Below are 14080 nucleotides of genomic sequence, written 5' to 3'. Positions count from 1 at the left end.
TAGGGGGTGGAATTCTCCAACCCCCCCGCCGGGCCGGAGAACTACCGGCAGGCCGCGCGAATCGCGCCATGCCGCCCCGATGCCGGGCAGAGAATTGGCGCCACTGGGGCTGGTGTGGTCGGCGTGGCGCCGGTCGGGGTATGCTCTGACTCTCCGGCCCGGGCCAGCACGCCGATTCACCGGCCCGAATCCGACTCCCGGGGAGGCCTCCGTAGTGGCCTGGCCCGCGATCGGGGCCCACTGATCGGCGGGCCGGCCTTTCTGTCAGGGGGCCTCCTTTCCTCCGTGCTGGCTCCTGTAGCCCTGCGCCATTTGGCGTCGGGGCCGGCGTGGAGAAGAAGGCCACTGCGCATGCGCTAGTTTGTGCCGGCCCAACTGCGCATGCTCGGACCCTGGGTCCACGCCGGGATCGGCAGCTGGAGTGGCATGGGCCGCTCCAGTGCCGTGCTACCCCACTGTGGCCCGGTGGATCGGGTCTCGCAATGGGCGCCGATGACGGAGTAAAACACTCCCGTTTTTACGCCGGCGTCAGCACTTAGTCCGCCCGATGGGAGAATGGCGCCCAGCATTTTGGGTTACTGAGTGAGGCTGACCCAACAGTCTATATAGACTGTTTGTTAAGGTGGAAAATGGAGTATGATACCCTTACAATCATCAATCACTTACCATGTTGCCTTTTTGCTCCTTTATTTTTGTTAGCACCTGGGGTCATTCATATTCAAGTGTGAAAATGGGTTCCCATGTGGAAATTGGAAAGGTGGTCAGCTTGGGAAATACGAGGCAAGAATTATATTCAGTAACTATGGCTGGGGTATAATGCTCGAACGGAATTCTGCTATATCTTCAAACCCAACTAGACCAGCCTTGACCACACATGGATTTTTGAGTGGCTCCTGACTGGAGGTCATGCAAGGAGTACCTTATAAGCATGTAGTCTCTGCTACATGAAGGAAAAGGGAAGCCAGTGACAACAAAGGAGCAACAATAGTTGACCCAATTCAGGATGGTGCATGACTTGAAGTGGTGTGTCGGAGCTGATAATGCCATTCAGCTCCGAGTTCCCCTCCAAGTGAAACACCACTCCGAATTGGATCAACTATCGTTGCTCTTTCATCATGGCTGGCTCAAAAGCCTGTGACTCCCTACCTAACAACATTGTGGCAGCAAATTCACCATGAAGACTGTCGTGGTTCCTAAAGAAGATTCACCACCACGTCTCAAAGGTAACTAGGGATTTGTAATTAATGCCGACCCTGGTCACGTTCCATAAATTAATTTTAAAAAGATGGAGTAAAAGATGGTGCTTGTCACAGCATTATCAGGGCCTGCAGCAGAGATTGTCAGCATTTATATTTTTCAAACCAACGTGAAATTAGATTTTGCAGGACTTAAAATATTGAGACTAATTAATCCAAGCCCGTGCTCTTCAGACCATAACAATACTGAATACCGAGAATGGACTTGGGTTCCTCTTCATAGAGTTTACAGTGCAGGAGGCCATTCGGCCCATCGAGTCTGCACCAGCTCTTGGAAAGAGCACCCTTCCCAACCGCACACCTCCACCCTACCCCCATAACCCAGTAACCCCACCCAACACTAAGGGCAACTTTGGACACTGAGGGCAATTTAGCCTGGCCAATTCACCTAACCTGCACGTCTTTGGACTGTGGGAGGAAACCGCAGCACCCGGAGGAAACTCACGCACTCACGGGGAGAACGTGCAGACTCCGCACAGACAGTGACCCAGCAGGGAATCGAACCTGGGACCCTGGAGCTGTGAAGCAATTGTACTCATCACTATGCTACCGTGTTGCCAGTGATTGGAAGGGCAACAAATCACAGAACATTTTTCATTGATTCGTTCATGGGACGTGGACATCACTGGCAAGGCCAGAATATGTTGCCCATCCCTAATTGCCCTTGAACTAACCTTGTTAGAACTAACCATTGCAGAGCGGCAGGTAAGAAATGAAATGAAAATGAAAATGGCTTATTGTCACAAGTAGGCTTCAATGAAGTTACTGTGAAAAGCCCCTAGTCGCCACATTCCGACGCCTGTCCGGGGAGGCTGGTACGGGAATCGAACCGTGCTGCTGGCCTGCTTGGTCTGCTTTAAAAGCCAGCGATTTAGCTGAGTGAGCTAAACCAGCCCCTGTTAAGAGTTAACCACATTGCTGTGGGTTTGGAGTCACATCGAGGCCAAACTGGGTAAGGGTGGCAAATTGAGTGAAGCAGGTGTTGTATTTTTTAAACAACAGTTAATGGTAGTCTAATGGTCTCCATCACTGAGATTAGGGTAATATTCCAGATTTGTTAACTCCATTCAAATTCTACCAGCTGCTGTGTCCATTTACTTGGGGAGAATGGATCACTGGTCCAGCCACAGTGCAACCTCACCATTATCTCCCTTTCTAGGGGATGGCTGGGCTCAGTTAGGCGCCCTGTGTATTGTTTCCAGGCTGGTTGCATTCTTCATTCGGTCCCTCACATCATTCCACAAATTCAGCCAGTCTCCAGGCAAATGGGCAGAGGGGGGAGACTCAGGTCAGCATCTCATCTGAATAGGCAAACCTTCCAACATTGCAATAGCCGTGGTTAGCATTGTTGCTTCACAGCGCCCGGGTCTCTGTGCAGAGTCTGCACGTTGTCCCTGTGTCTGCTTGGCTTTCCTCCGGGTGCTCTGGTTTCCTCCCACAAGTCCCGAAAGACGTGCTTGTTAGGTGAATTGGGCATTCTGAATTCTCCCTCAGTGTACCCGAACAGGCGCCAGAGTGTGGCGACTGGGGGGTTTTCACAGTAATTTCATTGCAGTGACAATAAAGATTATTATTATTATTGAAGTGTCCCTGCAGGTGACCCGAGATGAGGCTGGAATCCACGGCTTTCTGACTCACGGTGACCGAGTTACTTCTGAACCAAGGTGAGAATTAGAAAGCTGAAAGCGGCCCTCAGGTACCACAGGGGCTGGAACCGACTTTAAACCGGGCGCCAGTCAGTGGCACCCAGTTATACTGTGGGCCCTTCACCGCTGCCTGGTCAGGGAAATTGGAATGTGACAGCCTGAGAACTGCACCCCCCCCCCCCCCCCAAATGCACGGTTAGAATGTTTAGGTTACTGGAGTCGAGGCGATTGATTCTTTCTCTGTCCCAAACATGTTTCTACTTTCCACCGCCCACACCCAGGGAATGCCAGGTCAAAATATTGCTGGAGATTGGAAAGGAAGTGTTGGAAATCCTCAGCATTGGCGGTATCTGTGAAGAGGGGAATGGAGTTAACCTTTCTAGTCTGTGACCTCTCATCAGAATTGGGAAAGACACTTGAATCGGTTGCCCTCCTCTTACCATCACAGAAGTTCTGCAGCCTGAGTGGACTCTTACAGCTGTACAAAAACCAGGGTGCAAAGCAGCAACCACCTACCCACACCTCCCCCCCACACACCCACACCCACAAACACACACCCACCCACACACACCCACCCACCCACCCCACAAACACACACCCGCCCCCCACACACACACACACACCCACCCACCCCACAAACACACACCCACCTCCCACACACACACCCACCCACCCACCCCACAAACACACACACACACACCCACCCACCCCACAAACACACACCCACCCACACACACACACCCACCCACCCCACAAACACACACCTGCCCCCCACACACACACACCCACCCACCCTCCCCACAAACACACACACACACACCCACCCACCCCACAAACACACACCCACCCACACACACCCACCCACGCCACAAACACGCACACACCCACCCACCCCACAAACACACACCCACCCACCCCACAAACACACACACCCACCCACCCTCCCCACAAACACACACCCACCCACCCCACAAACACACACCCACCCACACACACCCACCCACGCCACAAACACACCCACCCCACAAACACACACCCACCCACCCCACAAACACACACCCACCTCCCACACACACACACACACCCACCCACCCCACAAACACACACACCCACCCACCCCGCAAACACACACCCACCCTCCCCACAAACACACTCACACACACCCACCCACCCCACAAACACACACACCCACACTCCCCACAAACACACACACCCACCCTCCCCACAAACACACACCCACCCACCCCACACACACGCACACACACCCACCCCGCAAACACACACCCACCCTCCCCACAAACACACACCCACCCACCCTCCCCACAAACACACACCCACCCACACACACGCACACACACCCACCCCGCAAACACACACCCACCCTCCCCACAAACACACACCCACCCACCCACCCCGCAAACACACACCCACCCTCCCCACAAACACACACCCACCCACCCTCCCCACAAACACACACCCACCCACCCTCCCCACAAACACACACCCACCCACACACACGCACATCCACCCACCCTCCCCACAAACACACACACCCACCCACCCTTCCCACAAACACACACCCACCCACACACACCCCCCCACACACCCACCCACCCCACAAACACACACACCCACCCACCCTCCCCACAAACACACACACACACCCACCCTCCCCACAAACATAGAACATAGAACAGTACAGCACAGAACAGGCCCTTCGGCCCTCAATGTTGTGCCTAGCCATGATCACCCTACTCAAACCCACGTATCCACCCTATACCCGTAACCCAACAACCCCCCCCTAACCTTACTTTTTATTAGGACACTACGGGGAATTTAGCATGGCCAATCCACCTAACCCGCACATCTTTGGACTGTGGGAGGAAACCGGAGCACCCGGAGGAAACCCACGCACACACGGGGAGGACGTGCAGACTCCACACAGACAGTGACCCAGCCGGGAATCGAACCTGGGACCCTGGAGCTGTGAAGCATTTATGCTAACCACCATGCTACCCTGCTGCCCCCACACACACACCCACCCTCCCCACAAACACACACCCACCCACCCCACAAACACACACACCCACCCACCCTCCCCACAAACACACACACACCCCACAAACACACACCCACACACACCCACCCATCCCACAAACACACACCCACCCACCCTCCCCACAAACACACACACACACACCCACCCCACAAACACACACCCACCCCACAAACACACCCACCCACCCACCCTCCCCACAAACACACCCACCCACACAGACATACACACTCACCCCACAAACACATACCCACACACACATACACACAGCCACCCACCCCACAAACACATACCCACACAGACCCACACATACACACATACCAAGACTTCTCTTTACCTTCAGTGTGAACAGCAGAAACATAGGTCCAGTTGTACCTCTGTACAATGTCCAGCATAGCCCTGGCTTGCAGAGTGTCAGATGGTACAACCCGGAGGAAGTATTGAAAGAGAGTTTTGTCGCTCAGGTCGATACTGGTGGCAGAGTAGGCGATCTGAGGGATGTTGAAGAGCTGCAGGAGGTTCTGTACCTGGATGGCCACAGAACTGGAGCCTGGTCCGATGACCCCAGCTATGGGGGTCTTGGCCTCTGACCCGGGCCCTTCGAGACACTGGGTCAGTCCATCCCTCTCGTTCCTCATGGAGATCAGGGAGTCTCGGATGAACTCGATGCTTTGTTCCAGGGCTACGGACGAGTGCCAGCAAGAGTCTCGGATCTCGCAGCCCAGGGTGATGTTGGGCAGGAGGTGGAGGTTGGCGTTGATTTTGTCCAGAGTGTGGAACATGGCTTCCACCCGCTGGATGCCGTACTGCTCCCGGATCTCTCCACATTTCCTCTCGGGCACATTCGCCGCCGGCGGCTGGTGGTGCACCGAGAACAGAGCCCCAATGATCACATCGCCATCCATGCGGGCCACCGAGCGTTGCACCGAGTTCATAGACAGCAGGACCCTCTTCCCGGCTTCTGGCTCCTGGGCGGCCAGAGCCACTGGGATGAAAAGCAGGCACAGGGTCAGCACTTCAGTGTGAGGATACTTCCAACTTGTCATCCTGCCCTGGCTGGCCATCCTCTCAATGGACATGTTCACACTAATCTTTATATCAGGCGTAAAGGAAGTGCAGACCGACTAAACAAACAGTTGAACCTATTAAAAAAAAGCATCAAAAACAGCAATTAAACACCCATCTAGGTGCAGTGGAGTTGCACTGTGCTGAGGTTAGTGTTGTGAAAGGGTGGCCCAGTTAGCAGAGTGTGGATGTCAGCACCACTTTGATGTCCAGCTCGGAGAAACTCAAGTTCTTGGGAATGGGTCTCAGTAAAGTTGTGAGACCCTGGATAGGGGCGAATGAGAGAACCCTGCTCCCCGTCCATCAGTATCTCCGAGCGAGAGGTGTGGAGGTCCCCACGTCCTGCGGCTGACTGACTTCACTAAGGCTCATGTCCCACACACACACAGGGAGCACCCCGGCCTTCCTCCCTCAAGGTGGGCAGGGCAGCTTTGAAGAAAGGCGTCGCAAAATCTTTCTCCCCCTGCTGCCAGTGACAATTGTAATAAAACATCTTGAAACGCAGTAACTCTGCCCTGGACTAAAATCAAGGGGAAAATTCAGCCAAGTCTTCAGTGAGAGACTTAGAAAATCTGCCTTATAACGGGTGCAGTTCCAACGCTAAGCGACATGAACAGGAGGCTTTCCAACTCTGTAGCCGGGTCACACTTTGGGGATTAATGTCAGACCGATCACACCTACAGGTTCTCACTAAAGGCCCCGTCAGCCGGAGGACCAGCCTTCACTCAATTTCCAGATAACGCGCAGTTTCAAATCTTTATACCCCCCACCCACCGGTTGAATGTATAACGCAGTTAACCACACCAATACTGATAAGATGTGGAATTGAATACCTGGTCAGTGAGTGGACATCTCTCTGTGGCAGGGGTATCTGGGCATCTCCCTGTGGCAGGGGTATCTGCTCACTGACTGGACATCTCTCTGTGGCAGGGGTATATGGACATCTCCCTGTGGCAGGGGTATCTGCTCACTGAATGGACATTTCCCTGTGGCAGGGGTATCTGGACATCTCCCTGTGGCAGGGGTATCTGCTCACTGAATGGACATCTCCCTGTGGCAGGGGTATCTGCTCACTGACTGGACATCTCTCTGTGGCAGGGGTATCTGGACATCTCCCTGTGGCAGGGGTATCTGCTCACTGACTGGACATCTCCCTGTGGCAGGGGTATATGGGCATCTCCCTGTGGCAGGGGTATCTGATCACTGACTGGGCATCTCCATATGGCAGGGGTATATGGGCATCTCCCTGTGGCAGGGGTATCTGGGCATCTCCCTGTGGCAGGGGTATATGGGCATCTCCCTGTGGCAGGGGTATCTGCTCACTGACTGGACATCTCCCTGTGGCAGGGGTATATGGGCACTGACTGGACATCTCCCTGTGGCAGGGGTATCTGCTCACTGACTGGACATCTCCCTGTGGCAGGGGTATCTGCTCACTGACTGGACATCTCCCTGTGGCAGGGGTATCTGCTCACTGACTGGACATCTCCCTGTGGCGGGGTATCTGCTCACTGACTGGACATCTCCCCGTGGCAGGGGTATATGGGCACTGACTGGACATCTCCCTGTGGCAGGGGTATCTAGACATCTCTCTGTGGCAGGGGCATCTCTCCGTGGCAGGGGCATCTCTCTGTGGCAGGGGTATCTGCTCACTGACTGGACATCTCCCTGTGGCAGGGGTATCTGCACATCTCTCTGTGGCAGGGGCATCTCCCTGTGGCAGGGGTATCTGGGCATCTCTCTGTGGCAGGGGTATCTGGGCATCTCTCTGTGGCAGGGGTATCTGCTCACTGACTGGACATCTCTCTGTGGCAGGGGTATGTGGACATCTCCCTGTGGCAGGGGTATCTGCTCACTGACTGGACATCTCCCTGTGGCAGGGGTATCTGCTCACTGACTGGACATCTCTCTGTGGCAGGAGTATCTGGGCATCTCCCTGTGGCAGGGGTATCTGCTCACTGACTGGACATCTCCCTGTGGCAGGGGTATCTGGGCATCTCTCTGTGGCAGGGGTATCTGGGCATCTCTCTGTGGCAGGGACATCTCTCTGTGGCAGGGGTATCTGCTCACTGGCTGGACATCTCCCTGTGGCAGGGGTATCTGCTTACTGACTGGACATCTCTCTGTGGCAGGGGTATCTGCTTACTGACTGGACATCTCCCTGTGGCAGGGGTATCTAGACATCTCCCTGTGGCAGGGGTATCTGGGCACTGACTGGACATCTCCCTGTGGCAAGGGTATCTGGGCACTGACTGGACATCTCTCTGTGGTAGGGGTATCTGGGCATCTCTCTGTGGCAGGGGTATCTGGGCATCTCTCTGTGGCAGGGGTATCTGGGCATCTCCCTGTGGCAGGGGTATCTGCTCACTGACTGGGCATCTCTCTGTGGCAGGGGCATCTCTCTGTGGCAGGGGCATCTCTCTGTGGCAGGGGTATCTGCTCACTGACTGGACATCTCTCTGTGGCAGGGGTATCTGCTCACTGACTGGACATCTCCCTGTGTCAGGGTACCTGGTCACTGCATACCTGGTAACTGACTCCACATCTCCCTGTAGTAGCGATAGATTTCAGCACCACGGTCAGCGCACATCCATTCCAACTCCGAAAGCTGGCAAACGGGGCGCTTTTGCTCACTCCTTTTCCTTGAAGTTAACAGGGGGCCTCCTCAAATGTTGTCACGTCCCGCAGTTCACATCCAGCAGCAGCGGGCTCCGGACAGGTAAGCTGCGAGTAGTTCAAACCCGAGGAGGCACAGCCAGAGGACCCCTGTGCGTTGCATGGAGACAGACGCGCGGCTTGAGACTTACTCGCAGGAGTCAACAGCAGAAGCAAACCCATTTCCCTGCGATAGGAGCTGGGTGATATCGGTGCATCTTGCTCTGGTGATAGCAGAAGGGTGTCTCTGTCACTCTCCCTCTCCTTGGGTGCACAGGAGAATGAGCAGGTAAGATTGCAGACTTACCTGCGATCATTGCGATGGTGGCACGCCTTTAAGCAGCCAGGCGCGTCCAATCTTTCTGCCCCCTCTCACTGGCAGGCGAGTTGGTTTCTCGTTGAGAAGCTGCCTTGCCTGAACACTCCTGCCCTCTCTCTTCCATTGCATTTTACTGCAGAGTTTTAAATCAGGACATCTCCCCCCCCCCCCCCCCCCACCATCAACCGTCTGTTAACGAATTAAACGGAGCCAAGTGCAGAAAGCCCCCTATACCGAAGAGCAGCAACCCACTCTCACCGGGCGAAAAGGTCAGAATTATTTTTCTTTTTTAAAAAAAATATTTGAGCCCGCACAAGTGAAACTTTCGCCCCCCTGAAGGAACCTTCCTGCAAACTTGCACTGGGAGATGTTACTGTGCGAACAGAATGACCAATCTGGAGAATTAAACCTGAAGACTCAATGGCTGGTTTCTCATAGCAACTGTTCCCAGGGCTTAGAAATGTCCTAGTTTCTCAATGTGACCAGAACTCGACTGTGCAGAGCCAGCCCAGGCAGCTGTCCAAAGGGAACGGGCCACAAATCAGAACTGTCTCATTGGTTTGACTAAACAAAAAATGATATTGTCTCAACTGCAAAGAGAGAGAGAAATTTATTCCTCAGGGGGCATGATTTAGGGCACAGCATGATTTAGACAAAAGTGCAATTTAAACAGAACTAAAGGAAAGGCATAATCTGGATTTGAAGGCTTCTTTGAAACCTTTATAAATCACTGGCTAGGCTTCTGCTGGAGTATTGTGTCCAGTTGTGGGTGCCACATTCTGGGAAGGATGTCAAGGGCTTGGAGAGGGCATGGAGGAGGCTTACCAGAATGGGCCAGGAATGAGAGACTTCAGTTGTGTCCTGACAATAGGGACACTGGTAATAGGAACATAAAAACATAGGTATCAGGAGCAGAAGTAGGCAATTCAGCCCTTCGAGCCTGTTCGCCATTCAATCAGATCACGGCTGATCTCTTCCTAGTCTTAAACCCACCTGTTTGCCTGTTCCCATATCGCTTTAACCCATTAAAAAAAATCAGAAATATATCGATCTCCTTCTTGAAAACATTTAATGATTCAGACTCCACCGCACTATGGGGCAGTGAGTTCCACAAATTCACCACCCTTTGTGAGAAGTAGTTCTTCCCCAGAGGAGTTCTCCTGGGAATAGAGGAAGTTATGGGAGTTTTGATAGAGGTGTTAAAAAATTAAAACATTTAAAATGAGTTTTAAACCCATGGAATAAAGGCTCAGTGGCGGATTATAAGTGAAGTTAGTTTAGTGGCTTGCAACAGAGGGTAGTGGTGAATGATTCTTTTTCAGAGATATGGATTGTTGGGTCCCCGATGGTCGGTACTAGGACGACTGCTTTTCTTGATGAGCGCTAATCAGCTAGATTTCAGCACCCAAGGTACAATTTCACAATTTTCGGATGACACCAAGCTTGGAAATATGGTGAAGTGTGAGGAGGATAGTGAGAAAGTGGGCATAGAGAGGCTGGTGCAATGTGTGGGCATTGGCAAATGAAGTTGAAATGCAGAGAATTGTGAAGTGGTCAGTTTTGATCAGAAGAATGTGGAGGAGCAATATCCACTAAAATCCATAGAATCTCTACAGTGCAGAAGGAGATCATTCAGCCCATTGAGTCTAGGCCCACTGGCCTTCCCCATCCTCGCAACCCCACATGTTTGCAACTCACCTAACCTGCACATCTTTGACAGCAATGGGGCAATTTAGCATGGTCAATCCACCTAACCTGAACATTTTTGGATTGTAGGAGGAAACCAGAGCACCCGGAGGAAACTCACGCAGACACCGTGAGAAATTGCAAACTCCACACAGACAGGAGCTGCTTCACAGCTCCAGAGTCCTGGGTTCAATTCTGGCCTCAGGTGACAGTCTGTGTGGAGTTTGCATTTTGTCCCCATGGCTGCGTGATGTTTCCTCTGGGTGCTATGGTCTTTGGGCATGGTAGCCCGGTGGTTAGCTTCACAGCGTCAGGGACCCGAATTCGATTCCCGCTTGGGACACTGTCTGTGTGGAGTCTGCACATTCTCCCCATGTCGGCGTTGGTTTCCTCCGGGTGCTCCGGTTTCATCTCACAAGTTCTGAAAGACGTGCTTGTTAGGTGAATTGGACATTCTGAATTCTCCCTCATTGTACATGAATAGGCGCCAGAGTTTGGCGACACGGGGATTTTCACAGTAGTTTCATTGCAATGTTAATGTAAGCCTACTTGTGACACTAATAACGATTATTATTATTATTCCTCCCACAGTCCAAAGACATGCGGGTTAGGTGGATTGGCTATGCTAAATTGCCCCTTAGTGTCCAAAAAGGTTAGCTGGGGTTTCTGGGTTACGGGAAGGGGTGGGTTTAGGTAGGCTCTTTCCAAGGACCGGTGCAGACCCGATGGGCTGAATGACATCCTTCTGCCCTGTAAATTCTATGATTTATGATCTTTGATCACCCAAAGCTGGAATCAAACCCGCGTACCTGACACTGTGAGGCAGCAGTGAGGGGAAACTATTTCTCCCAAACTGTGTTCACAGTTTAACCCCATTTTATTGACAACTGTCTCACTCAACAAATCTGACTCAGACTCACAGCTGAGCTCTAGGTTTTACCCACACTTAGTGAAGGAGGCTGGCCAGGCTACGATCACTCGATGTGGATGTCTTCTCTGGAGTTCGAAACCCATCTTCTTGCGATGGCCGTGCCTGGGGGACTCCCAGGTTCTCGCTAAAGATCAGTTCCAAATGTTCCTTCCTTTATACTGGCAAGCTAGCATTGAGTCATAGGTATACGTCCACAACCGGCCATTGTCCCATCCAGAGCACAACTTGTTAATGGGAAAGTCAGGATACTCCTGTTTATCGATGGTGATTCAATTAAGACCCATTGTCCTCTGAAACACCCTTGTCGGACCAGCCATCACCTCATTATGAAGTCTGATGGTTTCTTTTGTTTGTCATTTGTCCTGCTGCAAAGTTGATCACCTGTGTCTGGACGTTTGTTACATATTCATAATACGGTCTTGTTTTTTTGTGTAAACATGAGTGGGTAATCCATATAGCGATAACGAGTTTGTGTGATCAATTAAGTACTTTTGCAGACCGCCAGTATCAATTCAGCCGGAGCCTCGTGTGGAAGTTTCTGTTCCTGGCCTATGTGTATCTTCTCAATCTATTTTCAGTACCACTGTTGAAAAAGTCTGAGCAATGAGTAGTCATTCTGAAACTAACAGGTTAATTACACAATTGACTGTATAGCTGGCTGGACAAATCATTTAAATATATGTTGTGACCAATGCTGTAGTGCAACTGGAAACAGAGAATGCACCCCTCCCATTCAGTCGTAACGTTGATTATGCCAATCCTCGTATAATGGTGCCAGGAGAGTGGGAGTTTGCAAATGTTACACTTTCTTATACTTAGATGTAGTTCCTCCAGTCCCATGCAGCAAGACTTTGCTAGTGGCCTCAGTCCATCAAAATCTCTTCCCCTCCAGCCCAGGTGGTGTCCCACTCTTGAAGGTCCTCCTTAAATGTACTTCACCAAATCTTCTTTGGCTGGTCCCATCTTCTTCCATCTGCTGATGTCCATTCCATTGCCAATCTGATAGGTGCACATCCAGGTGGCAAAGTACAAATCCTGCCAGAATCAGTCATCTCCCTGGACAATGTCCCTCTAGGCAGTCCTCCGTAGAACTTCTTCATGTCACTCCCTGTGATGCCCAGGATCTTACTTAGGCAACTCTAGTGAACGACACCCAACTTACATAACATGCTTGTTGCTCTCTTTCATGTCTCACTGACATTAATTGCAATGGATACTACGATGGGCATGTGGAGTTACAGTTTGATGGTTGTGCTGATGGTGTTGGCTGCCCAGGCCATGTGGAGTCACTGGGAGAACAATGTTGCTTTGCCCATTCTTGTCTGGATGTTGAACTCTGCATCATCCTCCCTGAGCATATTGTTTACTAGGTAGGGATGTCATCCATCTGGAACTGATGCATATGTAACTCATCTTGTTTAAGGTATTACCATCTGGAGACCTCCATATATTTTTGTCCATGCCCTTCCATTTGAAGAAGGTATTTCCGATGCTGGGCCCATTGCAGAAGGCCAGCAGACGCTTGTCGTTTTCGTTGAACATACTTGCTGACCCATGGGACCTGGTCGTACTATTCCCACCTCTCAATCAAGCTTAGTATTTAGGTCATCGATCAGTGGTTTAATACTATAACTGGGTGCCTCATCCAGCTTGTCCTGGTAGAATTTGCCTTTCTCCTCTTCTGCGTCTGCCTCTGTAGTTGCGTAAACCTGCACTGTGACTTTGACGTGAGTCATGTGGTGATGATGCAATGGCTTATTGGCTTCTACCCAACTAACACGCAGAACATCTGTCAAGCATGAGGCCAAATCTGTGTGTGTGATGTTCTTCTTGCCCAGGGTACAGAATCGTCACATCCTCACTGCTGATTCATCCTCGATTTGTTGACCATATCTTGCTGATGCCAAGGCTGTCAGAAGATTCTCATCTCCTGCAGCAGATGGCATCTTTCCGCACACTGGAATAATGTTCGGACATTCCAAGTGCTATTTCTGATGATGGTTTTGGCGAGGAAGATTGGGTTTGTCAATGATTGGACGTCCTTTCAGCTTTCAGTCTCAGTCCCAGTTGTAGGTACATCCACAGATGTGCCATGTTTTCTTTGCTGGGGTATGCCGGTGTGGCGGCGTCTTGCTGTTTCAGGAGCAGTGATGGGTTTTAACAGGGCGGGGGCACTAGCCCCTTAATCAAGACGCCCTTTTCAACCAGGCTGGCAACTGGTCAATCAGGCTAGCAGCAGGAAAACTTTTAGAAACAATAATCTGTGAGAAAACTAATTGCTATTTGGGAAACAAAATCAGTTAATAAATTATAACCAGCATGGATTTGTTGAAGGGAAATTTGCTTTGATAATGTAAAGGAGAGGGCTGATGTGGGTAGTGCATTTGATGTAATGTCTACACTGGGACTAAGACCATCACTGCTACACTGGGACTGAGACCATCACTGCCACACTGGGACTGAGGG

The 14080-nt window shown here is 51.6% G+C and overlaps 1 protein-coding gene across 4 annotated transcripts in view; it reads right to left on the bottom strand.

Moving 5' to 3' along the window:
* Positions 1 to 9139, bottom strand: part of LOC119970450 (metabotropic glutamate receptor 1-like) — a 328367-nt gene extending 319228 nt beyond the window's left edge. For 3 of the 4 annotated variants that reach the window (XM_038805092.1, XM_038805077.1, XM_038805103.1), the window contains exons 1-2: positions 8550 to 9139; positions 5296 to 6100 (exon numbers count right to left, since the gene is read on the bottom strand). In XM_038805092.1, the coding sequence (XP_038661020.1) occupies positions 5296 to 6037 (742 nt within the window). In that variant the 5' untranslated portion in view covers positions 6038 to 6100; positions 8550 to 9139. The remainder of the gene's footprint in view (positions 1 to 5295; positions 6101 to 8549) is intronic. The other variant, XM_038805082.1, reaches the window with a different exon arrangement.
* Between the last annotated feature and the right edge of the window lie 4941 nt (positions 9140 to 14080).

Source organism: Scyliorhinus canicula, chromosome 1 (genome assembly GCF_902713615.1).
Source record: "Scyliorhinus canicula chromosome 1, sScyCan1.1, whole genome shotgun sequence".
NCBI lineage: Eukaryota > Metazoa > Chordata > Chondrichthyes > Carcharhiniformes > Scyliorhinidae > Scyliorhinus > Scyliorhinus canicula.
This window is presented reverse-complemented; position numbering and strand designations above follow the sequence as displayed.